Source organism: Macaca thibetana, chromosome 13, assembly GCF_024542745.1.
Source record: "Macaca thibetana thibetana isolate TM-01 chromosome 13, ASM2454274v1, whole genome shotgun sequence".
NCBI classification, from domain to species: domain Eukaryota; kingdom Metazoa; phylum Chordata; class Mammalia; order Primates; family Cercopithecidae; genus Macaca; species Macaca thibetana.
The window spans coordinates 96,292,478-96,320,105 of record NC_065590.1 but is presented as its reverse complement, the minus strand read 5'-3'; the positions used below and the strand labels follow the sequence as shown (position 1 = coordinate 96,320,105).

The window sequence follows — 27,628 nt, the reverse complement described above, 5'->3', positions numbered from 1 at the left end:
AAAAAAAAAAAAAAAAAGAGAGAGAGAAGCCAGGTGAGCTCCTGCTGGGGAGGCTGCTCCTGAACAGGGTGAGGTGGGGTTGGCTGGCATGGAGGAGCAGCCCAGTCCCCCCAGACTCTGGATCTGATGCTGTTGGTTGTTCTCCGAGAACCCTGGTCAGTTGTAGAGTTTTCAATATGATACCTACACTTGGCCCCTAACTCCAGAGAAGGGAAGTGACGCAGGGAGCCCTGAACCAACTGCCCTCCCCCTGATTGGCCCACTACTGTAAGCAGACAGAATGTTACCTGGGAGGTACCCCCACTTCTGCAGTCCACTTCTGAGGGTCACTGGGCCAGCTGTCTTCTTGTGAAAAAAGCAAATGGTACATTAGTGGAAAGAAAATTAAAAACCATAGATGGTTTTTAGGCCAGGCACAGTGGCTCATGCCTGTAGTCCCAGCACTTTGGGAGGCTGAGGCAGGTAGATCACCTGAGGCCAGGAGTTTGAGACCAGCCTGACCAACATGGAGGAACCTCGTCTCTACTAAAAATACAAAATTAGCTGGGCGTAGTGGTGCGCACCTGTAATCCCAGCTACTCAGGAGGCTGAGGCAGGAGAATTGCTTGAACCTGGGAGGAGGAGGTTGCAGTGAGCCGAGATCACGCCACTGCACTCCAGCCTGGGCAACAAGAGTGAAACTCTGTCTAAGAAAAAAAAAAAAAAAGCCCACTTCAACTGGAGACCCTTGCTGTTGGATGCCTGGCTTTGTGTCAAAAGTAAGTGGGCATGAGCTCTGGAGTATGGGACAGAGGCCAGGCGCCAGCACAGAGAGCCCTAAGTGGGGATGGGTCATCCGTCCATTCTAGCTTGGAGCCCGCATACCATGGGGCCATCCACTCACACAGCATCACCCTGTGATGGATTTCCTCAGGACTGGTTGGGACTTGAGCAAACACCTGGTCCAGCCTCTTCACTCAACTGGTGAGGTTCCATCATTCATTGATCATTCATTGATTTGCAGTGACTTTAATTGATTTACTGAGCACATACAGCAAGTATAAGAGGGCGGTGTACGAAGAGGGATGAACGTTTCTAACTCCCTCCTCTGCGCTCTCTTTTCTTCTTTTGTTGTACATGTACCAAGTATGCACTGTGCCCTCAGGCCTGACGCTAAACCCTAAGATATAAAGCAGAATACAATACAATTTTTGCACTTGCAGAGCTCGTAGTTATTCATTCGACAAACATGTGTGGAAAGCTGGCTTCGTGTTGGGGGTTCAGAGGTGAGCCAGGGAGAGAGGTGGGACAGTGTAAGGGTAATATGTTCAGTTCTAGGACAGGGAGGCTCATGCATGTGGTGCCCAGGGAGAAGGAACCTAAGGGCTTTATCCATGGCCATGCAGCTGGTCAGTGATGTTCAGGCAGGAGATGGCAAAGAAGCCACACAGGCTCCCTGAGAAGGGTGTTTCCCATTGCCTTTAAAGCTTTGGCCATGGCTGAGTGCTGGAGAGCGATTTCCCAGGAAGCACTGTGTGCCGACGTCACCGCCCCTGTGCTGGTCCCGCATACAGCCTGGGTAGTTTGATCTTGGCCCATTTGCTGATCTGACAGCCTTGATCCATGTGCCAATAATACCATACCCTCCACTCAGACCAGGTCCACTGGGCATGTAGAAAGCTATTTCAGGTGAGTGTCCCCTGGCTGCTGGGCTGGGAGGCCTGTAAAGTGACACGGAACTCTATCGAGGATGGCTCATGCAGCTCCAAGAGCTGGCCGTGGTGTTGACACTTGAGTAACGTCAGCTGCCTGCCACCCGAGGCCCCCCTCCTGTAGCAGCTGTGGCTGGCACCGCGCACCGGGGCAGTGCAGGTCACTGAGGTGTTGGATTCAGCAGCCCCTTGGGTGATGGGTGATAGTACCTGAGGCCCTGCCAGCCTCCCTGTCCCTAGAGGAGAGGAGGCAGCAGCTGTGACCCCAGCACAGAGCCTGGCCCTGCGGTTGGCGGGGAGCAATCATTGCTGAGAATTGCTGTGTTCTTCTAGGCTCCAGCATCCCTGGTGCCCACCCTGCCTTGAGAACTGCCCCTCAGCCCCAGTGCCTGGGCATGGGTTTGTGGGGTCACTGTGTCCCTTTCTGCTCACACCGTTCACACCCTTTGTTCCACCTGCCTTTTAGGGGGAACCTCTTCACCCGGACACTGAGTGATATTGTGAGCAAGGAGGACTTCGTGCTGGATTCTGAGTATCTCATCACACTTCTGGTCATCGTCCCCAAGTAAGTGCCGGGCAAGTGGGTGTCTCGGCCTGTGCTGGGCGATCACGAAGGCAACTGGCCCTGCCCAGCAGAGAGGAAGGTGGGCCCGTTGGTGACTTGGGCGGAGTGGATGAAGATGCTCCCTGCCCAGCCCCAGTTCCCGGGAAACAGTCATTCCTTCACGGGGCCCTGCCCGCGGCTGTGCCAGCAGGGACAGTTGTTAGGTGATGGAGGTTGTGGCCATGACAGAAGCAGCCATTTATTGAGCGCTTGCTATATACCCAACGCGTGGTCGACATTATTTTACTTCATCCTCACCAAAGGCCTGGGAAGTCTGGTGATTCCCATTGTCCTGAGGCTGGAGAGGCTGGTTAGCTTGCCCAAGGCCACAAGGGGCCCAGATTAGATGGTTGTTAGTGAGCCCCAAGTGCATCCATAGCTCTTCACAAAGGGACTTCTGTGGGTACCCTGGGGAGGCTGGGCAGGGGATTCCCTATGGGCACAGCCGGGCCTCAGGGGAGGTTAGGGCTCCCTCTGACCCCATCCCTGCTCACCTTCAGGCCCTCAGGAAAAGGGGTGTGCAGCTTCCTAAGCACTCAGGACACCCAAGAGCCTTTTCTGCAAAAAATTACAGAATGATTCTGTATTCTTGCAGATCAAACTATTCACAATGGCAAAAAACCTACGAATCTCTCTCAGATATGGTGGTCCCTCGATCAACCAAGTAAGTGAGACCCCAGCTTGCTCCCAGGGCCCCTGGGGTGCATGTGTGGGTACTTCAGGGCACCCAACCACCACACATGCCCTGAGGGTGTAAGGCCCCCCCGGCCCTCCACACCTGGGCCCTCTCCTGTCCCTTGGCCTGGAATTCTGTCAGCGTCGCACACCTTGTCACATGCCAGAGTGCCTTCCTCTTTCAAAACTTCACTTCCCTGCCCCTGCCCTGGGAAGGCTGCCCTGGTCCCACCTGGCCGAGCAGCCTCTCCATGCCATTGCCTCTGCTGCATTCTGGCTCTGCATTCTCGGCTCAGCATCAATTCTTCCCTGCCAGAGGGGGAAGCCAGCCCTGGCCTGAGCAGCTGCCCAGTGAACGGCCACAGCGGGAGCCGGGAGGGAAAGCAGCCTTGGCATGTGGCCTGCGGGGGCCAGAGCAGGAGTGGCCAGTGGACCCTGGCAGAGTGACAGGCGGAGGGCAGGTTACAAACTGTGTCCATCATGGGACACTGCGTGGCGGGGGAACCAAGGATGCCGGCCCCGTGTGTCAGGAGGGAAGAAGGGGAAAGGCTGCTGCAGAGGAGCAGAGGGTGTGAAATGGGTGTGAAATGGATGTGAAATGGATGTGAAATCGATGTGAAATGGATGTGAAATGGGTCTGAAATGGGTGTGAAATGGGTCTGAAATGGGTGTGAAATCGATGTGAAATGGATGTGAAATGGGTCTGAAATGGATGTGAAATGGGTCTGAAATGGATGTGAAATGGGTCTGAAATGGGTGTGAAATGGATGTGAAATGGGTGTGAAATGGATGTGAAATGGATGTGAAATCGGTGTGAAATCGATGTGAAATGGGTCTGAAATGGGTGTGAAATGGATGTGAAATGGGTGTGAAATGGATGTGAAATGGATGTGAAATGGGTCTGAAATGGGTGTGAAATGGATGTGAAATGGGTCTGAAATGGGTGTGAAATGGATGTGAAATGGGTCTGAAATGGGTGTGAAATGGATGTGAAATGGGTGTGAAATGGATGTGAAATGGGTGTGAAATGGATGTGAAATGGGTCTGAAATGGGTGTGAAATGGGTCTGAAATGGGTGTGAAATGGATGTGAAATGGGTGTGAAATGGATGTGAAATGGGTCTGAAATGGGTGTGAAATGGATGTGAAATGGGTGTGAAATGGATGTGAAATGGATGTGAAATGGATGTGAAATGGGTGTGAAATCGATGTGAAATGGATGTGAAATGGGTCTGAAATGGGTGTGAAATGGATGTGAAATGGGTGTGAAATGGATGTGAAATGGGTGTGAAATGGATGTGAAATGGATGTGAAATGGGTCTGAAATGGGTGTGAAATGGGTCTGAAATGGGTCTGAAATGGGTGTGAAATGGGTCTGAAATGGGTGTGAAATGGATGTGAAATGGGTGTGAAATGGATGTGAAATGGGTGTGAAATGGATGTGAAATGGGTCTGAAATGGGTGTGAAATGGATGTGAAATGGGTGTGAAATGGATGTGAAATGGGTGTGAAATCGATGTGAAATGGATGTGAAATGGGTCTGAAATGGGTGTGAAATGGATGTGAAATGGGTGTGAAATGGATGTGAAATGGGTGTGAAATGGGTGTGAAATGGATGTGAAATGGGTGTGACTCGGGCACACACAGGTGCACAGGGAATTGTGGGGATGGGTCACGGGGAGGAAGGCCACACTCAGGATGGTGGTGGCCCAGGATGGAGTGAGTGGCACATATGGGGTAGGAGCACGTGGGCTTTCACCGGCTGGAGCTTTGGTTTTGGGTGGCTGATCCAAAGCTGCGCGTTTTCCTTTTTTTTTTGAGACGGAGGCTCACTCTGTTGCCCAGGCTGGAGTGTAGTGGCACGAGCTCAGCTCACTGCAACCTCCGGCCTCCCGGGTTTAAGCAACTCTCCTACCTCAGCCTCTCAAGTAACTGGGATTATAGACGTGCACCAATACAGCCAGCTAATTTTTATATTTTTGGTAGAGGTGGGCTTTCACCATGTTGGTCAGGCTGGTCTCGAACTCCTGACCTCAGGTGATCCGCCTGCCTCAGCCTCCCAAAGTGCTGGGATTACAGGTGTGAGCCACCATGCCCAGCATGGTACTCATTTTCCTCTATGCCTTTTTGTATGGCTGAGATGGTTTGTAATTTGAAGAGGTTTTAGAATGCTCGTCAGGCAGCCAGCCTGTTCATCTGACTCCTCACATACAGAGCTCCTGGTGCGAGGCCTTTGCCCTGGGGCCCCTGCTGGGGGAAGGGGCTCTCCCAGGGCCAGGAGATGGCAATCATCGGGATCTAAATTGAAAGGTGCAAGGAACAGGACAATCACAGCCCGAGGTTACAGGGGAGGCAGGGAAGAGGAGTAAGGCTCTGGAGCAGAGGAGCTGGCCCTGGAAGCTGGTGTGCTGGCAGGAGCATTCACTGCTCTTAAATACCAAGCACCGGGGATCCGTGCCAGGATCGGCTGCCTTGGTAGGTGGCCTGGCCTCCCAGACCAGAGCCTCAGGCCCTTCATTGTCACCAGCCACCTGAAAGCCTGCACAGATGACTCTAGAAATACCTGGAGCCTGGGGGCAGCCCCTATGGGCAGGGGCTGTGAGAAACAGAAAGGGTGACCCTGCTAGCATGCTGTAAGATCGTGTCTGGCCCTGAGGGCTCCCACTTCCCGTCTTCTGGCCAATAGGACTCAGAGATGCTTAGACCGCTGGCCCCAAGAATTCCTGAGTTGCTGGAGACAGTGGCCCCAGTGGTCCTGGGTTGAGACGTGCTTGGGAGGCTGTGTTCCGTTAGGACTTTGTGACATTGCAAGTGAAATGGACCTTGTGAGATAGTTTCCACCACTCCGCTTCACTATCAGGCGGCACATCAGAGCCAGGGACACCCCGTGCCAGCTGAGGTGACGGCAGCCCAGGGGGGCTTGGTCTCTCAGGCATTTGATAAGCGGGCGCTGAAGCCCAGGCCCCTGCACTGCCTGCACCCCGAGCCCCGCTGAGGCCTTAGCCTGGAGGAGTGTGGAAGGGGCAGGAGGGAAGGGCAGGCAGCCAGGGGTTAGGAAATCTCAGGGAGTGTCCTTGGTTCCCCAGCCCTCGACTGCTGCCAAGGACCCCAAGTGCAGGCCACTAGGCCCCGGGGGCCTCTGAGCCCCAGTCCCACACAGGGCCTGGCAGTGAGTCCAGCCAACAGATGCTTCTCTCCAACAGACTCATTACTGAGGACAAGGAGGGGGGCCTTTTCACTGTGACTCTGTTTCGAAAAGTGATCGAAGACTTCAAAACCAAGGCCAAAGAAAACAAGTAAGTGTCCTCCGGGTTTCGTTCATCTCCTGCTGCGGGGCGTCTCTGCCCCTCTGGAAAGCTGCTGAGTGAAAGCCCATGGTTTGCTTGTTTTAAGGTTCACTGTTCGTGAATTTTACTATGATGAGAAAGAAATTAAAAGGGAAAGGGAGGAGATGGCCAGATTACTGTCCGATAAGAAGCAACAGTATGTGAGTATGTGATTGAGCAGCTCCTCCTGCCCCTACCCAGTGGCCTGGGGATAGAAGAGTCCTCCCAAGTCTCCAGCTCTCCCTCTCATTGTCCCCACCAGGCTCCTGGGCTCATACCATGGGGACCGTCTGTTCTCAGGGGATGTCTGAGCAGGGTCTGGGAGGGGGGACGGTGAGCACAAAGGAGCCCAGGCAGGGGAGCTGGGGGCGGGGGAGCTGGGGGCGGGAGCCAGGGGCGGGAGCCGGGGGTCCCCCCAGCCAGCGCTTTCCACACACATTCTCACAGTCCCCAGCACCGCCCTGCCAGGAAGGGGTTGCTAACTCCACAGTACGGATGAGAAACTGAGGCTCTGAGAGGCAAGCTGGCCGGATGACCCGCCAGGCCTTCCTGGAACTGAGCGAGGCACGTGGGCTCCAGGCGGGAGCATCTGTGTGCAGGGTGGGCAGTGCTGGGCCTTGGAGATCGCAGCCGTGAGGTTTCCAGGGCACCACTAGCCCCTGTATTGACCTCCCCTGTGTCCTTAGCACGGAGGGGTGCTTATCTGGAGACCTCCGACCACAGCCACTCAGAAACCCTTCATGTAGGAGGACAGCTTAGCTCCCCAGGGAGCAAAACTAGATGCTCGCATTTGAACTGTGGGCAGGAGAGCTGTGGCACTTCACCCCGCCGCTCCGTGAAGTGGGCATCTTCCATACTCAGTCCTCCCGCCGCGGTGCTGGGCTAGGCCGGGCCACTTGGAAGGAGCCTGTCTGGGTGAAGTGTTTTTGGGCCCCTTCTTCCCCGTGCCCACCACGGAGGGTTCTGTGGAGCACCTTCCAGTCCAGCCGCTAGTGACGGGGCGGGAGGAATGAGTAGAATATTCTTGAGGCCTTTGCGGGGAAGTCGCTGTGTGAACACAGCGCTGTGAGGACCTCCGTGGGGAGGAGTGCCATGGCCGCGGGCAGGCAGGGAGTGCTCCCGGTGTCCGTCCCTTCAAGTGTGTACTCCGGGCTCCTGGGGGCTTGGCCTCTCTGTCAGCGACCTAGCGACCTTTTCGCAGGGACTGGAGATGAGCAGCCCCCCCTCACGAGCAAACCGAGTCACGGAGCCCCCATAGTGGGGTTCTCGGAGCCCTTCTGGTCTGGTCTGTTTCCCTTTAGAAAGGAAACAAGAGCTGATAATATAAACGTTTGTATAGGGATTTTTCATCCTCTTTCCCCAAAACAGAAGCACAGGGCGCTCACACGTGTGTGTGTGCGTGTGTGTGTGTGGACATGTGTGTGCACAGCAAGTGAGACACGCCTCAGAGCCAGAGGCTGCTGGGCTCCAGCTGAACCTGTGGGGTGGGTGTCCCCTCCTGAGGACAAGGACCCAAGTTGGAGCTGGGGACCCCTGGCCCTTTGGGTGCTCCAGTCCTCAGAGCAGGGCCCACAGACCCAGATACCAGGCAGGAGAGATTGCCCCCAGTGAAAGCTGAGCTCCAAAGCATTTCCTTCCTTAGCCTCGGCTCACCTGAAACCCTCGTTACCTGGGCACACCCCGGCTGTTCTCTTTAGCCAGGCTTTTTCCCAGCTCGATTCAGTCCTGGTCCCGACCCCCTGCACAGTATCTCTGGATGGGGCTAGACCATGGCAGCCTCCACGTTGGGAGGCCCTGCTGGGGACAGGTGGCGAAGCAGGGCCTTTGGCACCCACCTGGGCACTGACCCGGGCCTGCCAGAGCCGCAGGGAACAGGGTGACACACAGGAGCCTGCCACCTGCCACATGTGGCTCAGGTTCCCAGCTGGCGTAGTTTACGCGGCATAGCCTTTGCCCACACTGCCCTGGGGGCCCTGCCAGGGTCTCTGTGGGCGGGAGGTGGAGGCACTCTCAGCTTAGGTCAGCCCCACTGGCCTCCTGAGAATCTGGTCCCTCTGGCCTATCTAGAAGTGCATGACCAAACGTCTTGCATCCTTTTTGTCACTCGTCAACCAGAGGGACAGGCCAGGCCCTGGGTTTGAGTGTACTTTGAGAGCAAAGTGGGATTTCCCTGTGTTTCCCACCTGTTTGCAGAGACAGAATGGGAAAGGGTGAGTGTCCTAAATGCATGCCCAACTCATCTCCTGCACTGTGCACGCTGAGGTGCCCCCTGAATGCCAGGAAGGCATCTGTGGCTGGGCGTGGTAGAGCCACCTTGACAGAGCGCAGACAGCCGTTTCCACTTATGCCTCCCGGTGCTGTCCTGGTCGGCCTGCGATGGGGGTCCTGGCCAAGCCCAAGCAAGGGGAGGGGGCTCAGGACTGACCCCTCTGCCAGAGATTGGCTCTGTGCTTGGAATATGGAACCCAAAGGCTTAACGCTGTCCCCCCTCTGCCTTCACCACTCCGGGAGCCCGGTGAGCGCCTACCACATCTCTAGTCTAGCCAGCACGCGAGTCTCGAGGGTGGGCCTGAATTCCTGAGCTTGCTCTCACGTGCCTTTCAGGCGATGAGAATGATTTATTTGTTTGTGATGCATGTTTGCTGAAAGATTAATAAATCATTTCTGTGCCTTTAGCAAACTTCCTGTGTTGCTCTTAAAAAGGGATCATCCACCTTCCCGGACCACAAGGTTAAGGTAACCCCGCTAGGTAACCCTGATAGGCCCGCTGCGGGGCAGACCGACAGAGAGAGAGAGAGTGAGGGCGAGGGTGAGGTAAGCAACGCCCCGGGAACCCCGGGGTCCCGGGCTCGCATCTCCTCGCCAGCTCAGGCGCCTTCTGGGAAAATGAATCCTTGCATTTTTCTGTTCTCTAACATGGCTTTTGAGGTCTTAAATTTGAGGAGCCAGAATCATGCCTTCCTCCTAATCTGCAGGGCCTCTTTGGAGCTGCCCCCGCCAGGAGTGAAGGGTGCTTATCGGCCAGGGCGCCTCTCCCCGGGCCCCTGGCTGGAGGTGGCTGGAGCTGGGACGGGCAGGGCCCTGGCTGGGGTGGTGGCCGGCAGCTCAGCTCTCCTCCCTTGGCTGCCCTTGCTGAACCCACCCCTGACCTTTGTGGGCAGTTGCAGTGTCGGGCGGGAGCTCGGAGCTCTTGCTCCCAGACTCTGAGCTCCCAGGAGGACCTGCCACACCAGTATCAGTGGCTGCTGCTGTGGCCACGTGAGGTGGGGCTGTGAGGGGAGGCGCTGCTGTGGTTGATGCCAGGACCCTGGGGGCAGAGCCTCTGAGAAGGTGGACTCCCTGGCTGTGCAGTGTCAGGCAGAAGCCCCTGGCTGCCCGCTGAAAGCCCTGAGGTCAGGGGCTGCCCAGCTCCCCGTGCTGCGGTCTGCGGTGGCCCCGTGCATGCACCGGGTGGCTGGCCCGCTGAGCTTCCCCGGCACCAGGCGCCCTGGACTTCGAGGTCCTGAGCCTGACCCAGGGCTGGTCCGACCAACTCTCTGCTTCTGGCTCCTGGGCACTTCTTCTCAGCTCAGGGCGTGCTCTGTCAAAACCCAAGTCCTTTCTTGGCTCTGTGTTGGGCGGGGTGGCCAGGAGGGGTCACCGGGCTCTTCTGTCCTTTCAGGGACCCCTGCTGCGCTGGCTCAAGGTGAACTTCAGCGAAGCCTTCATTGCCTGGATCCACGTGAAGGCCCTCAGAGTGTTTGTGGAGTCCGTGCTGAGGTGCGTGGCAGTGATGCCCCGGCTGAGGCTGTCTTGAGGATGGACAGGGTCTGCGGGAGCTATGGGGGCACCCCAGCTCCTGCCTTCTCTCCACCCTCCACCCGTCTCCTTTCTGTGACTGTGGCAGTTGGCAACATGCTCAGTTCCGAGTCAAATAATACACCCTCCCTCAGCCCTGCGTCCCCTGCTGTCTGCTCCCGCCACTCCTGCCACGCTTGGGGCAAGTGTCATCTGGGTTCTCCCCAGTGCCCTACCCGCATGCCCCTTGTGGACCTCTGGCTGGCTCCTGTTCCCACCCTCATGAAGCCTGCAGGGCCCCAGTGGCTCCCGAAAAGCGTTCTTGGGCTGCCTCCATCCTCGGCCTGGAAGCCCCACCCCTCAAGGCAGTCCAGAGAGAAAACCAAAACCACACCACCACCAACAGAGCTTATTTTGCCTTTTTTTTTTTTGAGATGGAGTTTCACTCTTGTTGCCCAGGCTAGAGTGCAATGGCACATTCCTGGCTCACTGCAACCTCCGCCTCTCGGGTTCAAGAGATTCTCCTGTCTCAGCCTCCCTAGTAGCTGGGATTACAGGAGCCCACCATCATGCCCAGCTACTTTTTTGTATTTTTAGTAGAGGCAGGGTTTTGCCATGTTGGCCAGGTTAGTCTCGAGCTCCTCCTAACCTCAGGTGATCTGCCCGCCCCAGCCTTCCAAAGTGCTGGGATTACAGGCGTGAGCCACCATGCCTGGCCTTTGCCTAATTTAAAAAAAAAAAAAAAGATAGGCCGTTGTCATGGACCGTGAGACCAGCCTGGCCAACATGGCGAAACCCCACCTCTACTAAAAATAAAAAATTAGCTGGGAGTGGTGGCGTGGGCCTGTAGTACTGGCTACTTGGGAGGCTGAGGTGGGAGGATCACTTGAGCCCGGGAGGCGGAGATGACAGTGAGCCCAGACCGCACCGCTGCACTCCAGCCTGGGCAACAAGAGAAACTCCAGCAAAAAAAAAACAAAAATTGCTTCACTGTGAGAAATCTGGCAACTCTAGGTAAGCAGAGTGAATAAAAATCTCCTGTAATTTTAACACCAGGAGAGAACACTGCCAGCATCCCCGTGGGTGCCCCTTTAGGCGTAGGGTTTGTTGGTTTTTTATGAATAGATACATGATTCTTACAGATTTTTATGAAAGTGGAATCAGAGAGGAAGCGCCTTTGAAGGCCACCTTCCTGCCCCGTGTGGCTGCGTCCCGCGTCACGGAGCGCTGTGCCCTGCCTGCTGCTCTGACTCGCAGCCTCCTGGACTCCTCCAGCCCCGGGACCCTCTGTGTGACTTGCGGACCCCTTCCCCGCCTGCATTGAAGAGCTCCTCATCCTTCCCTGCCGTCCCTCTGGCCGATGTCTCCTGCTTTCCCTCGTTTTCCTGCCCATGTTCCCTGGTCTCTAGGTCTTGCCATCCGCCTGCCGTAGGCTTTATCTGGGTATCTGTCTCATCTCCCCTCCCACACCCCTTCCTCTGCTTCCCTGTTTCTGCCAGTGGCCTCCTCATCCTTCCCCTCATCAGACCCCAAACTTCAGGGTCAGTTTGGACACCTGTGATAGGCCCGGTCCACTCTGCCTTTGTACTCTCGCTTCCACCGGTCTGGCCCCACTGGCCTGGCTGTTGCCATAAGCGTCCTCTTTGTTCTTGGCCTCCAATTCACCTTCCATGAGGCTGTCAGTGTGTGGTCTGCCCAGGTACAGATCTGACCCTGGTTCCTCGTTCTTCTGCCCTGCACATGCACCACACCCACACCTGCACCCATGCACACCTGTGCACGCCCATCTCAAAAGCCTATACCGACACAGATGGCAGCATTGGCTTGGAGGGTGTACCCAGCTCCTGGGAGTATTCTAGCCATCTCTACCATACACAGCCTCACATCAACCCTGCCCAGCTCAGAAGTCAGTTGCTCTCAGTCCTAACACAGTGAAGCCTGTCCATGCCTTTCAGGATGCACATTTGCCCAAGAGAGAGGTCGAGACCGACCTCCTTAATATAGTACTTAGGCTCAATAAAGCGAAGTATTATCCCTAAAAACAGATGCAAAACTAATTCTCAAGAAGTCAAGTTCAGAAGCAGGTACTGTGAGAAGTTCCTGAGTCTCACTGTCCAGAGATAATTGCGGCAAATGGCTTTGGGACACTTGCGACTCCCACAAAAGGGGATTCAATGTTCTGCACCTTGCTTATTCCATTTGCTTTGTGGGATCCTCGCAGATCAATATGAGTAGAGCTACTTGATCCTTTTTAATGGCTTCATCATATTCCATTGTATGGGGGTACCATAATCTAAGAAAACAGATATTGAGCTAACCAGTTCTTCAGAGTAAGCGCAGAGGCAAGAGGGAGGAGGCAAAGCGCACACGCCCCTGCTGCTTGGGCTGCTTTGGGCTCCTGTCGGTCTGCGCCCCGTTTGGCGCTTGCTGCTATCTTCCTGTCTCAGGAGCCGCTTTCCTTCTGTCCCTGTGCTGGGCACTGAGTCTGGCTTCTCTCTGTACCTCTGCCACCCAGCACAGAGTTGGACAAAGAGTAGACATGAAATGTTTGTTGACTGAATAAAACCAGTGTGACGCAGGCACAGTCCTTGGTTGAGGAGGTGGGGTTCATCCTCATGGATGACGAATCCCAGCTGCTTAAGTGACCCAAGACGAAAACAGGTGGGGGGTGGGGCAGCGGCGAGGCTGCTGAGCCCCGCCAGGTGGCTGGATCCTTGGGTCTGGTCGGGGGAGATGATAGGCAATCACCAGTAGCAGGTAAGTGGACGGATCATCCAGGGAGCGTGGCAGCGGGAAACAGTACCACAGGGACACCCAGCATTTAAGGAGCAAGAGGAGGTGCGAGAAGGAAAAGTGAAGGCTGTAGCTGTCCCTGGGATTTGGCTGGTAGGAGGGCATCGGTGTGAGACGCTGGCGGGCAGTGGTTAAAGGAGTGAGTGACAGGCATCAGACTTTCAGATCTGGCTCTCGGGAAGCCCGGCGGCATGAGAGCTGCGTGCAGTGGGCGTTCTTATGTTAGCCGGGTGGGGCGCTGATCAAGGGAAGCAACAGTAGAAGGGCCGAGCCCTACAGCGGAGGGTCGAGGGTGTCTTACCTACAGTCACTAAACATGAACGGCTCCCCACCAAGTGACTGCAGGGAACAGCAGGGGCAGGGCCTTGACCAGAGGAGGGCACAGCATGGGGCGGGGCCTTGGGGAGAATGAGGGGGATGGGCCAGTCGCTCCTGGGGTCCTTTTTTTTTGAAATGGACTCTTGCTGTCGCCCAGGCTGGAGTGCAGTGGCACAGTCTTGTCTCACTGCAACCTCCGCCTCCTGGGTCCAAGCAATTCTCCTGCCTCAGCCTTCCAAGTAGCTGGGATTATAGGCATGTAATTTTTGTAATTTTAGTAGCGATGGGGTTTCACCATGTTGGCCAGGCTGGTCTTGAACTCCTGATCTCAGGTGATCCAGCCTGCCTTGGTTCCCCAAAGTGCTGGGATTACAGGTGCGCGCCACTGCGCCTGGCATGGGGTCTTGTTCTGGGCAGAATGGAGAAGGCATTATTCGCAGGATGGGTGCCACAGAGACAGGACAGGGCCGGGAAGGGTCGGAAGAGCGCAGAGGCTGAGGAAAGGTTAAGGGCTGGAGTGCATGTCCATTAAGGATCTAGGGTGCCTACCACCTACCACAGCAAGCACAACAGACAGGCTTCTCCCTCAAGCCACGCTGCTGGGGGAGGAGTGCTTTCAGCTTTAAGGATGGGTCCTAGATGGATAAACAACCTCCAGGACAACTTGGTAATGACTATGGTGGAATTAGCCTGGTGTGGTGGTGGCGGGTGCCTGTAATCCCAGCTACTTGGGAGGCTGAGGCAGGAGAACAGGTTGAACCCGGGAAGCGGAGGTTGCAGTGAACCAAGATCGTGCCATTGCACTCCAGCCCGGGTGACAGAGCGAGACCCCGTCTCAAAAAAAAAAAAAAAAAAAGTAAAACCTTAGTAATATTAATAGGTCCTGCTCCCAGGACTGATGTATATGGCAGACCCCCCTCTAGATAAATCAGAGCAATAGGTGGGTGAAAGGGCCTGTAAAGATGGAGTTCACATCAAGGCCTAGGGATCCCGAGGGAACACAGGTGCTAACTACTGAACATCCAGTCCTTTGCTCCCTGAGAGTATAAAAATACTTCAACAATCACAAACTGTTTGCCATTTACAGCACTTGCTGTATTTTGTGTGGGCTAAAACCACAGGAACAGCTCACCCCAACAACTGGTTTTCATGGGCTCAGGTATCCAACTAGGTACATTAAAAATGTTTTCTATCTACCCAAGAACTCAGCGAAAATAATAACCACCTTGATAAACCAGATTTTTGCCTCTCCTTTAGTGGAGAAAAATGGCCAAGGTGGGTTTTAGACAAACGCCTTGAGTCCGAATGTTCAGTCCAACTACCCACATTCAGCTTGAGCACGCGCCATGAACTGTCACTCATGGCCAGAGGGATGCCTTCTTTGGCTCTACAGTTGAAAACTAGGTATCAGAAGGGGGTTAGCAAATTCTAGAGCTTTTTCTATCCAGAGATCACCGCTACCCTAAGCATTTTGCTCGAGTTTGACTTTACGAAGCTGTGTTGGTTGAAGCTTTTCATCTTTGGAATGTACTCGTGTCTTGTCAGATTCCTTCTATCCGTCTTTGCATTTCTAGTAGTAACATATTTTGTCTATCTGAAAAGGTATGGACTACCAGTGAACTTCCAGGCAGTGCTCCTGCAGCCGCTTAAGAAGTCATCCACCAAGCGTTTAAGAGAGGTTCTAAACTCTGTCTTCCGACATCTGGATGAAGTAGCCGCTACAAGTATACTGGATGTAGGTATCCAGAAACAGCAGTATTTCCACAGTAAGGTCAGCATCTTACCGTAGAATGGGAGATACTTTCAAAAAACTGGTATCTACCCGTAATCCCAACACTTTGGGAGGCAGGCGGATCACCTGAGGTCAAGGGTTATGGTAAGACCCTGTCTCTAGTAAAAAAAAAAAAAATTGGGCCGGGCACTGTAATCCCAGCACTTTGGGAGGTCGAGGCAGGTGGATCATGAAGTCAAGAGATCGAGACCAACCTGGCCAACATTGTGAAACCCCGTTTCTACTAAAAATACAAAAATTAGCTGGGTGTGGTGGTGTGTGCCTATAGTCCCAGCTACTTGGGAGGTTGAGGCAGGAGAATCGCTTGAACCTGGGAGGCGGAGGTTGAGTGAGCTGAGATCACGCCACTGTACTCCAGCTTAGCAACAGAGAAAGACTCTGTCTCAAAAAAAACAGCAGCAACAAAAAATTAGCCAGGAGTGGTGGTGCATGCCTGTAATCCCAGCTACTTGGGAGTCTGAGGCAGGAAAATTGCTTGAACCCAGGAGGCAGAGGTTGTAGTGAGCTGAGATCATGCCACTGCGCTACAGCCTGGGTGACAGAGACTGTCTCAAAAACAAAACAATTTGTTAGCCTGTTATGAAAATCTACATGTCATACACATTAAAGCACAGCAAGGAGAGGGCTGGAGTAGGTGGGCCACAGCTACGCAGAGCAGAATGTACGCTGGGTGCCTGGAGAGCTTCCTCAAAAATGAAAGTGTAAGACAGGAAACTAGTTTATGCACTTAGAGCATGACCATGTCTTCTTTTGTAGGCATCTGTGGAGATCCCGGGACTGCAACTCAATAACCAAGACTATTTTCCCTATGTCTACTTCCATATTGACCTTAGTCTTCTCGACTAGAAAGGCCAGCTGGCACCTGTCTCATGTTCGTGCAGACTATTTAGCCAGAGAATGGTTAAAATGTCTTACAGAACTAAGATATTTTTCAGAGAAATTGCTCACAAAAGTTAGTGACAGTTGTATTTATTTTTTTTAAGTTACAATAAAATGCTCTCAAGTCCTTTGAAGGTTCTAACAAATTCAAAACTTCATTTTTCTGAATGTTTTACATAAATGCGAACTATGTGTTCGCATTGGTAACCTGCTGCTGTATTTCATGTCTTAATGGCTATTCTGAGGTTCATAACAACATAGAAAGCCTTGCACTGTATAACCAGCTAGATTCCTTAATAATTAGTCACTAGAGACAGCCCAAAGACAAATATTGGGCGGGAAATCAGTGCTCACTGAGTCCGGTTTCCATGTAAAATCTCTGTTGTGGGGAGGCATTGATGGCACCATCTGAAGCAAAGAGATCTTGTTTTTTGTTTAAAAAAGTTTGTGGGGGAGGAAAGATATCTGTGTATCACTTCAAAATATTAATTTACTGCTAAACATCACTCTGAATTTATGATGTAGATACTAATTTCATACATTTATCGGCATTATCCAAAATATTTTATTCTTTAATGGAAAAAGCCATTAATATTCAAATGAAGGAATCACATTAAAAAACCCATACATAAGAAACAGCCTCCAAGAACATCCAAGCAGCAGTCAGAGAGAGGGAAAAACGTTTCGACAGCCGAGTTTTCTTCAAAATATTAATGTGACAGAATACGATACAATTCACCGGCTACAACAATTCATAGAATTTTTCAATGTTTTCTTGAGATGCAAAAGTTCACTGTTGCAGTGTTGTCAAATGACCAATCAAGTACTACTTCTTGGTTAAAAGGCCACTGGGAGAGTCATCTGATCGTAGACAATGTCCCTTCACTGCTGGAAAAATCCGCTGGCTCCCAAGAAAAGAAAATGGTCTGAAGCCTCTGTTGTGGCTCTCACAACTCATCTTTCCCCAAGTCATCAAGTTCCACATCACTGAGGTCAATGTCATCCTCCACGGGAAGCTGGGGGACAGAAAGCCACTGTGAGATCTGCAGAGGGGACGCCCTGGAAGGCCAACATCTCATTTCACAGAAGCGCAACTCTCCAGAGCTACCCCTGCTGACAACCCAGGTTCTCCTCAGTCTGACCCCTACCCGGACCTTCGCACCTACGATTATACGGAAGGAAAAGCTAAGAACTCTGGTGAAACATTTCGACATCACATCACTCACCACTTTAACAATGGAAGCCACCGAACATGTCCTTTTGAGGAGGGTGGGACACAACAGTGCAGAAGTAAGTGCTAATTTCAAAGCTATCATTTTCTGTTTTTCTAAGATAAAGTACATGAATTCCAGGTTAAATGTTCACTTTAAGGTAATAATCAGGAAAGCAACCTGACTACTGGAAAGTGTCTTGGCTGTCAAGAATATCAAATGGGCCGGGCGCGGTGGCTCAAGCCTGTAATCCCAGTACTTTGGGAGGCCGAGGCGGGTGGATCACGAAGTCAGGAGATCGAGACCATCCTGGCTAACATGGTGAAACCCCGTCTCTACTAAAAATACAAAAAAAAACTAGCCGGGCGTGGTGGCGGGCGCCTGTAGTCCCAGCTACTTGGAGGCTGAGGCAGGAGAATGGCGTAAACCCGGGAGGCGGAGCTTGCAGTGAGCCGAGATCGGGCCACTGCACTCCAGCCTGGGTGACACAGCAAGACTCCGTCTCAAAAAAAAAAAAAAAAAAAAAAAAATATCAACTGACATGCAGCACTTAAACTTGTGATAAGGAAGATGAAGGGTCTTCAGAGAAGAACCTCTTAAAAGGCCCACGGGTGCACCAGGGCTGAGGTCTGATGGAGAGGACCTGACTCCAGGTGCAGAGATGCACAGCCTCAAGACAGTAAACCAGGACTGCTGCCCGCACAGCCTCCCTCCCGGACACTCACCTCGCCATCCCTGCCGTCCCAAGGCTCTCTCTCAACGATGGTAGGGAAAGCCCCGCCTCCTACAGGTGCCGTGGAGCCACGCCCAAAAGAGAGCTCCCTTGGGGAAAAATGACCAAAACACACACACACATTTATTATGGACTGCTGGTGCAGAAGAATAAACAACTTTAAAAATAACAGTCTGCCTACTTTGTTTATGCCGAGACATTTCTTCTTTCTTGCTGCAGTACATTCCTGAGAAACACCTCGAGACCATTATCTTTTTAATCACGGACAACATTACAACCAGATTCAACATTCCCAACTAAGGCCCCTGCATCAGATACAGTCAGTTGCTATCAGTAAGTTTTTAAAAATAGCAGAGCATTTGCTGAAATACAAATTAAGTACATAAATAATTATCAAAGTTGATCCAGAACATGGGCTGCCTGTGAGTTTTGTAAGACTGCTGTGAACCTGTACAGAGGAAGCATGTCAGCAGTGACGCGACTGGTTCCAGTGGGATGGCAGAGAGCGGGGTGCATATGTGTAGAAACATCAGTACTTGAAACATACCAGACCTGGTGTAATCGGGCTGTTGGGAAAGCAGAGCTAGAAATACTGTGGGCACAAATATTTAGAGTTCAGCAAACAACTCCTAGAATAATGGAGCTAGACTAACAATCTATGGCACCAATGGGCTAGAATAAACCTATTATTAGAAAAAAAAATTACATGATATATTTATATTCACATTCTGACTTCATGATTTAATAAATACTACTCTATGACAATCACAAACTTACGCAGTCCACAAACTTCTTTTTCTTTGAGACCAAGTTACGCTCTGTGGCCCGTGCTGGAGAGCAGTGGCGCGATCTCAGCTCACTGCAACCTCCACCTCCTGGGTTCAAGTGATTCTTGTGCCTCAGCCTCCCGAGTAGCTGGGATTGCAGGCCCATGCCACCACACTCAGCTTATTTTTTGTAGTTTTAGTAGGGACGAGGTTTCACCATGGTGGCCAGGCTGGTTTCGAACTCCTGGCCTCAAGTGATCTGCTTGCCTCAGACTCCCAAAGTGCTGGAATTACAGGCGTGAGCCACCACGCCCGGCCCCATAAACTTCTTAATGAAAACGCCCCCTTGGCCAGGCGTGGTGGCTCACACCTGTAATCCCAGCACTTTGGGAGGCTGACGGGTGGATCACCTGAGGTCAGGAGTTCGAGACCCGCCTGGCCAACCTGGTGAAACCCCATCTCTACTTTACAAAAATTAGGTAGGTGTGGTGGCAGGCGCCTGTAATCCCAGCTACTCGGGAGTCTGAGGCAGCAGAATCACTTGAACCTGGGAGGTGGAGGGTGCAGTGAGCCAAGACTGTGCCACTGCTCTCCAGCCCGGGCAACAGAGCGAGACTGTCTCAGGAAAAAAAAAAATAATAATAAAATAAAATAAAATAAAATACCCATTAAGCATACTAACCAACTACGAGTGAGAGCTGGGAGGGAAGGAGCCACGGTCTACCCCTAGGCAGAGGCTGAAGCAGCTGATCTCACAGGGTTCCTCCATGCCTCCCACTTCACTACTCAAGGCAGAGCTGGGACTGAGGTGCCTGACTTTGGAGCTCCTACTCTCCACACAGCACACACACACACTTCTGTGTCAAGTAGGAAGACTGGCAGCAAGAGCACTGCAGGCTTTCACACGCTATTCTTCCTAGTCATTATTCATCACAAGCCTCTCAACTGCCTTTTGTGTGCTGAACATCTCTCACACAGCAGCTAAGAAATGAACACGGAAGAAAGCAAGAATGGAAAGCAAAACCTCTTTAGGTCAATGCCTTGTATTGCCTAAAAGATGATTAGGTGAGTTGAATAGCAGAGCAGGGTAGAGAGCTCTGTATATTTGTTTTAGAGTTTTGAGAACCTATCATGTTGTTTGCACATTGTTGGAGTCACTTAAGAACACCCATTTTCAAATAAATAACTACATTCCAAAGCCAAGTGCCCAGAAATGGAAACCACATTTACCAAGGTCAAGATTACAATGAGTATGAGGGTGAGGATGGACAGAGAGGGCTGCCTCTAGCCCATGAGGCTTTTTTTTGAGACGGAGTTTCACTCTTGTTGCCCAGGCTGGAGTGCAACGGTGTGATCTCAGCTCACTGCAACCTCCGCCTCCCGGGTTCAAGTGATTCACCTGCCTCAGCCTCCCAAGTAGCTGGGATTACAGGCATGTGCCACCATGCCCGGCTAATTTTGTGTTTTTAGTAGAGACAGGGTTTCTCCACGTTGGTCAGGCTGGTCTCGAACTCCTGTCCTCAGGTGATCCGCCTGCCTCAGCTTCCCAAAGTGCTGGGATTACAGGCGTGAGCCACCGTACCCGGCCCCATGAGGCTTTTATGAGAATTAGGAAGAGCCCAGGGCCAGATGCACAGAATGGCACACAGGGCGGCCTGAGGGCAGCAATGCAGTCTCCTCATCCAGCAAGCAGAGTATTCCAAGGAAAAAGGAACGAATAGGGAGACAATTTAAAAACTCTAAATTCTCTGGAATTAGTTTGCATTTTGAAATCCCATTTATTACCTGGCTTATATATACACCTAGTTTCAAATAAAAAACTACGACAGAACCAAACAAAGAGAAAAAACAATAAACAACCTAAGAAAACAAATTACCTGAGAAATTCGTTAATGCCTTGCTCACTGAAGGAGCCTTTCAGCAGAGCAAATTTCATCTTGCGTGCATTGATGGCGGCCATGGCGGGGTACCCAAACCCGCCAATCCCCAACGCGGTCTCAAGTTCAGACTGGGCTCCGGCTTCTGTCCACAGCCACCTAGAAAACCAGACTGGTTTATAGGGCAAATATGCCTTTTAAATTACTTACGCTCTAACTAGAAGATCTTAGAGAACAAAAGATCACGCTTCAGATATTTTGTGGAATGAGTGAGAAATAAATAAAAAACAAAAGATGAGTTTCTATATGGATTTTCCCTTTTACCTGAAATCCCACCAATATCATTTGGGTTATTAAGCTTGTTCTTGCATTCTGTAGGCATCTAATAAACATTTGCTGGACTAATGGAGAAGGAGCAAGGTCATCGAGAGAGGGACAGCAGGGGGCGCTAGGTACCCAGGGAAAGCTATGGATACTGAGGACGAAAAGCAAAAAGATATATAGGAAGGAGGCAGGGCACGGTGGCTCACCTGAGGTCAGGAGTTCGAGACCAGCTTGACCAATATGGTGAAACCCTGTCTCTACTACAATTACAAAAATTAGCTGGGCATGATGGTGTGCGCCTGTATTCCCAGCTACTCAGGAGGCTGAGGCAGGAGGATCGCTTGAACCCGGGAGACGGAGGTTGCAGTGAGCTGAGATTGCACCACTGCACTCCACCCTGGGAGAGAGAGTGAGACTCCATCTCAAAAATAGAAAAAAAGAGAAAATAGGAAGGAGATACACTGTTTTGAAAATGTGCCTAGATAAGAGGATAAGGAAACATAATTCTAGTTCCCCTTTCTCATCCATCCTTCAAGTTCATACTAGAATTCAGGTGCACTACTCATTCTGTGTCTGCTTGCTAACCCGGCACCCCAATCACCATTTAAAACATGATTCCTATGAGAAAAATGCATGCTGTGCTGACAGCCCTTCATTCCTTCTTTTCCTCCCAGTGATAAAATGTTCACATCCTGAATAAAAACATATAGCAGAGCAGGCCGGGTGTGGTGGCTCACACCTGTAATCCCAGGAGTCTGGGAGGCAGAGGCGGGTGGATCACTTGAGGTCAGGAGTTTGAGACCAGCCTAGCCAACATGGTGAAACCCCGACTCTACTAAAAATACAAAAATTAGCTGGGTGTGGTGGCACGCGCCTATAATCCCCGCTACTTGGGAGGCTAGGCAGGAGAGGAAAAAAAAAATTTTAGCAGAGCAAACACAGGAACACAGCTTACAAAAACACGGGGGACCCACTCTCAAGAAACCCTATAATCTCCTGTTCAGATGACACTGAGACAATAAGCTCAGTAACTTACCCCCACATTTTCTTTTTGTATTTGTCTGCCATCTTCAGAAGAACTTCCAGATAAGAATTTCGGCCTGCAGCTCCTGATTTAAACAGACAAACGTTTTTTAAAGGTAAAGGTAAAGGAGTCCGTAAAATTAATCCATTTAGGAAGTACTCTCAGAGCATCTAGCATAGAACAGCCAAGGGAAATTATTTGTCTGTCTTACCAGTATCAAGGATATGCGGTAGCACAGCCACAACACAGAGCTGGTGCTCCTCACACGTCCTCTTGGCAATGTCCTCGTTGATAATCTGTGGGACTCAGAAGACAAGGGATGATCAGGAGGCTGCATGATACAACACCCAAAGGTAAGCTGGCAAACAAGAACTTCCATTGAAAAGATTTCTCCCAGGACTACTTCCTTGTATGGAAACACCCAGAGGCATGTTCTCTAAGAGGAGATTTTTCTGCTACTGATTCTTAAGCCTGTGGAAGCTGTGGTGGTTGGGGGGGATTAGCACACATATACACGTCTCTGAAATCACAACGCCTGGACACAGCCTGGCTCTGCCACTTACTTGTTTAAATAGACTATACTTACACGTATTGTATGTTTATACAAACTTGAGGTTCTGTGCCTCAATTTCCTCATATATAAAATGGAGATAAAAACAGTTATCTACCTCAGTGTTCATGTGAGAATTAAATGAAACAAACAAACAAAAAAACTACATAAAGACACCAGAACAGTGCCTGTTACATGATTAGCTACTCAATAAATGTGCTATTACTTTGAAAATGATAAGCAAGAGTGATTAAATACACTCTATCCTTAAGAAGCTCGTATTTCTGTTCACAATGTAATTATTCTAATGCTAAAAGTTATGAAAAGCAACTTATCAGACATTCTTTTCCATTTCAAAGTATAAAAACCACTTTAAAGAGAGTATTTTTAACAAGAAGGGCATAACATGAACAGTGTGTCACGACTGCTTTAACGTTCCTCGCTGTCAGCTAAAAAAGCTTTCTGGACTATGAGCAATTTAAGTGGTCTACCTCAAGCAGCTCAGGAGGTGGGGCGTTATCAGAAAACAAATCAAGGGCCCGGGACACTATGTCGGATCTTGTCCGCCCACCGTCGTAATCCACAGGAGACTCGCCTTTCTGAAATATCTTGATTGTAGGAAATCCTCTAATCTATTAAAAAAGAGATCAGAGAATAAAATCCAATTCACACTTAACACAAAACACAATCTTTACGGTTTCTAAAACCACCTTATAGGTAATTTTTGTTTCTTTTTTAATTGAAGCAGTCTCACTGTTGCCCAGGCTGGAGAGCATAGGTGCAATCTCAGCTTACTGCAACCTCTGCTCCTGGGTTCAAGCGATTCTCCTACCTCAGCCGCCCGAGTAGCTGGGACTACAGGTGCACACCACCACACCCGGCTAATATTTGTATTTTTAGTAGAGATGGGGTTTCACCATGTTGGTCAGGCTGGCTTTGAATTCCCGGCCTCAAGCGATCTGCCCGCCTAGGCCTCCCAAAGTGCTGGGATTACAGGCGTGACCCACCACTCTGGCCTTATAAGTAATTTAATGTAACAAAACTATTCCCCAGACTGCCTGGATTTCAAAGGAATGACTCAAAGAGGTCAATGATCAATCAGGGAGTTTTAACAGTCTGTGAAGTTTAGCCCAATCATATTCAAGCCCTGGTATGTAATTAACACAAAGTATCTGCTCTAGAACAAAAGGACCAACTTACAATAGCCACATGAGCAACGTGAGTAAGTCTGGGCAAGCTGACACCTCACATTAAGTATACCACAGAAGCAGTGTGACATTAGGAGAAAAAAGGTGACAGTCCTGAGTGTCAGACTTGTTACTTATGACAGTAAAGTGACTTTATCTCTTCACTTACAAAATGGTTTAAACATCTCCTTTACTACCTCATAGGGAGGCCTGGAGTATTGGAAGAAGTAACGAAACACCATGTATTTCACAATGAAATGAGCCTTATGAGGATACTCACCCCGTAGCGGGAGGCTAGAACCTGATTGACGGTAGCATCCACAGCTGCCAGTTTCACTTTTCCTTTCGTCTGCTCTTTTACTTCTGAAGCTGCGGCAGCCCACTCTGGCTCTAGGCTATAGAAAAATATTCGTTTTGTGTTGTTTCTTTGAGACACGGTCTCTCTCTGTTACCCAGGCTGGAGCGCAGTGGTGCGATCATGGCTCCCTGCAGCCTCAACCTCCTGGGCTCAGGCGATCTTCTCATCTCAGCCTCCAACACAGCTGGGACTACAGGTGCGCGCCACCACCCACCGTTCATTTCTGTATTTTTAGTAGAGATGGGGTTTCCCCATGCTGCCCAGGCTGGTCTCGAACTCCTGGCCTCAAGTGATCCACCTCACCAGGCCAAATATTTGGATTTTAACTTGCAGCCCAAACATTTTTTTTTTTTTTAAAGACAGAGTCTCCTCCTGTCATACAGGATGGAGTACAGTGGTATGATCTTAGCTCAGTGCAGCCTCTGCCTCCCACAATCAACAGATTCTTGCGCCTCAACCTCCCAAGTAGCTGGGAGTACAGGCGCATGCCACCACATCCAGCCAATTTTTTTGTATTTTTAGTAGAAATGGGGCTTTGCTGTGTTGCCCAGACTGGTCTCAAACTCCTGGCCTCAAGTGATCTGCCTGCCTCGGCTTCCCAAAGTGCTAGGATTACAGGTGTGAGCCACCACACCCGGCCTATACTTTTCAACTGATCTGTGCATTTCTGCCCAATCCCCAGTTATGTCACACCTAGAAAACATTTTGTGTGTGGCTTTACTAAAGATACCATGCTACCCTTCACATGAGTTTCCCGTTCTACCACTGCCCCTAAATCCGGACATGAGCCAGTCCCTTGTTAATCTTCGGCAATATGAGAGAGGAAGCTCTTGGCACTAATGTCAATGTTTTTTTTGTTTTTTTTTGTGATGGAGTCTCGCTCTGTCGCCCAGGCTGGAGTGCAGTGGCCGGATCTCAGCTTACTGCAAGCTCCGCCTCCCGGGTTTACGCCATTCTCCTGCCTCAGCCTCCCGAGTAGCTGGGACTACAGGCGCCCGCTACCTCGCCCAGCTAGTTTTTTGTATTTTTTAGTAGAGACGGGGTTTCACCGTGTTAGCCAGGATGGTCTCGATCTCCTGACCTCATGATCCGCCCGTCTCAGCCTCCCAAAGTGCTGGGATTACAGGCTTGAGCCACTGCGCCCGGCCCTGTCAATGTTTAATATTCACTTAGAGTCAGAGTTTTTCTGGAAGAGATCTTAGTGGTGATCTACTATCTAGTTCAGCCCTTTCAAAATAAGCTAATCAATAAATTAAAAAATAATAATAATAATAATAAGCTAATCAATGTACTGAAAACACTGTGGCTGAACAGACTACTTAGTAGAAGGCACTTACTTTTTGCAGTGTCCACACCAAGGAGCATAGAACTCAACCATCCAAACATCTTCACTGTCCAGAACATTCTCATCAAAGCTGTCATCTGTCAGCTCAATCACATCCTTCTTACTTGAACTATCACTTCTGCCCTGTCATTTATGATATTAAACATCAAACAATTTGGCCAAGAAGAATACTTTTCCTATTTTAAATAACACTGCTTCTACACCTTAACAAAGTTTTAGGGTTTTTCTTTAGTGAATAAAATAGTGAAAATGGTTGTATTCAAATTGGGTACATTCTTCAGCATTATCATTTTTGCTTGGTAAATAGTCTTTTACTTTCAAATAATTATCAATACATTGAGTACAACATATAACCTGTACCTGAATTCCGTCACCAGCTCTTTTTAGTGAGAACCCTCAACATGGCTCAAAGAACCACCTTAAAAACACTGTTCTAATTCAGACTCAAGTACAGCTACTGCTTCATCCCAGGATGTTCCGCTACATCTTTCATAGACAAAGCCCCTACCAGTCAACAAAGCTAAAAATAACACTTAATCCTTTTCTTTTTTCAAAGAATGTTCTTCAGTACTAAATCTAAGAAGCAGTCAGCATTGCTTTCTGTTGCCAGGCAGGGTGCAGGGGGCCAGGCAACTATGCTCATTAAATGTCTAAGTTTAAAATAACAGGCAAGAACATGGAATCTTTGGGTAAGCTCTGAGCCTGTATAAAGAAGCGAGTTTAACTGGTCTCCTAAAAGTAAAGGCCCATTTAATATTTATATATCTTCAAGTTTGTCTTTTCACAAGAACATCAGTGTTAAGCTTCACATTTCATACAAGGGCATCTAAAACACCAATCTGCTCCTCTCTTTCTCTCTTCTCCCCTATCCATTTGTGTAGAATTTTCCATGGATTTGGGGCTGAATGCCACAGATACAGGCCAAGAGGTAATCCAGTCTCATCACAGTTTGCCAAAGCCTACCCAGAGGAGAACCCGTCCATCCCATCCCCACTCTTGACCTACAAGTGCCATGGGATGCCAGCACCTGGCTCCTGGGCCTGGAGCTGAAGTTCACATTCTTCTGTTTTAGCCCAGGGCCCAGGAAGCCTATCTAGGGGCCTGGTACTTGGACTGCAGGTGTGGAAAGAGGCCCTGGGACTGACTGGCCATGGCAACAGCAATCCTGAGGAGCCCAAATGAGCAGGCTGGGTGGCTGGTTCCCTCTGGGTTCAGTGGATCCAATCCTCCATTATTCTTTAATTGAAAGTTTACCACTTTCACATACTTTTAAAAAAACAACTATCTTTTACAAGGAATCCACACTCTGGCTTCAAAATCACGACACATTAAAAACTGACATTTTATGGTCTTACTTGTTTTCCAGAACTGTATCCTCCGCTCCGTCCCCCGAGGCGATCCTTCACAAGCTGGCGCAGAGCACTGAGCGCAGCATCTACGATGGCTTCACCAGTTCTGCCACCTACAGGAGACGGAAGGTAGGCGGTCCTCAGCCCGGCCTTCAGCAAGTGCCTCATCTGGCCCAGCCCAAGACTGTCTTTACCTCACTGTCAGCTTCACCGGGTGACACAGTTCTGACAACATGTGTATCTCTGACAGAACAAACTTTCTCCCCAGTATGCATTTTGCACTAGACCTAACACTTGGAAAACCAATTTCTCTTCCTTTCTCATTATTATTTTTTTTCTGAGATGGAGTCTCACCCTGTTGCCCAGGCTAGAGTACAGTGGCACAATCTCGGGTCACTGCAACCTCCGCCTCCCAGGTTCAAGTGATTTCCAGCTAATTTTTGTATTTTTAGTAGAGACGGGGTTTCACCATGTCGGCCAGGCTGGTCACAAACTCCTGACCTCAAGTGATCTGCCCACCTCAGCCTCCCAAAGTGCTGGGATCACAAGTGCAAGCCACCGTGTCCAGACTGACTCCTCTTAAGTTTTATGTAGTTAGTGTGAACGAAAACTCCCTGCTCAAATACCATCTCCTAATGAGAATAACTCACAAATGTTTACCGAACATGGACATGGGTGAATAAGAAGCTTAAAATCTAGCTGGGAAAGCAGGGGAATTTCCCAAATACAAAAGGAACTATTTCTGTGAAATACCGGATAGAAAAGATGGAAAAACTAGGTATGAGGTGTTTTGAAGCCAAATAACTGAAAACCATTCCAGGCTTCTTTTTTTCTATCTTGCTTGAAACATTGTTAAGCTGAACTTAACAAATCTGCATTAAAACTCACAGAGGCAAGATGACAATAGTCTTTGGAAGTTCACCAAATAAGTTTATTTGCTCAAGAGAGTCAGGGGCTATTAACTAACACAGAAGTACTGGAATAACCTATGCCATCTGCTGTCTTCAGTTTAAAGGCAAAACTAGTTCTAATAGAATCTCTTTAGAAAG

At 50.3% G+C, this 27,628-nt stretch overlaps 2 protein-coding genes across 4 annotated transcripts in view; one reads left to right on the top strand and one right to left on the bottom strand.

Annotated features, from left to right (window-relative positions):
- The window catches only part of ATP6V1C2 (ATPase H+ transporting V1 subunit C2), a 64,572-nt gene extending 48,579 nt beyond the window's left edge, over positions 1-15,993 (top strand). For 2 of the 3 annotated variants that reach the window (XM_050753935.1, XM_050753937.1), the window contains 8 exons: positions 2,158-2,256; positions 2,891-2,959; positions 6,173-6,265; positions 6,363-6,456; positions 8,972-9,109; positions 9,957-10,054; positions 14,786-14,918; positions 15,732-15,993. In XM_050753935.1, coding sequence (XP_050609892.1) covers positions 2,158-2,256; positions 2,891-2,959; positions 6,173-6,265; positions 6,363-6,456; positions 8,972-9,109; positions 9,957-10,054; positions 14,786-14,918; positions 15,732-15,821 — 814 coding nt within the window. In that variant the 3' untranslated portion in view covers positions 15,822-15,993. The remainder of the gene's footprint in view (positions 1-2,157; positions 2,257-2,890; positions 2,960-6,172; positions 6,266-6,362; positions 6,457-8,971; positions 9,110-9,956; positions 10,055-14,785; positions 14,919-15,731) is intronic. The other variant, XM_050753936.1, reaches the window with a different exon arrangement.
- Positions 15,994-16,401: 408 nt separating this feature from the next.
- The window catches only part of PDIA6 (protein disulfide isomerase family A member 6), a 28,481-nt gene continuing 17,254 nt past the window's right edge, over positions 16,402-27,628 (bottom strand). Inside the window, exons 5-13 of the mRNA XM_050753928.1 lie at positions 26,586-26,692; positions 25,223-25,353; positions 23,808-23,922; positions 22,832-22,972; positions 22,002-22,086; positions 21,803-21,875; positions 20,443-20,601; positions 17,791-17,887; positions 16,402-16,870 (exon numbers count right to left, since the gene is read on the bottom strand). Coding sequence (XP_050609885.1) covers positions 16,802-16,870; positions 17,791-17,887; positions 20,443-20,601; positions 21,803-21,875; positions 22,002-22,086; positions 22,832-22,972; positions 23,808-23,922; positions 25,223-25,353; positions 26,586-26,692 — 977 coding nt within the window. The 3' untranslated portion in view covers positions 16,402-16,801. The remainder of the gene's footprint in view (positions 16,871-17,790; positions 17,888-20,442; positions 20,602-21,802; positions 21,876-22,001; positions 22,087-22,831; positions 22,973-23,807; positions 23,923-25,222; positions 25,354-26,585; positions 26,693-27,628) is intronic.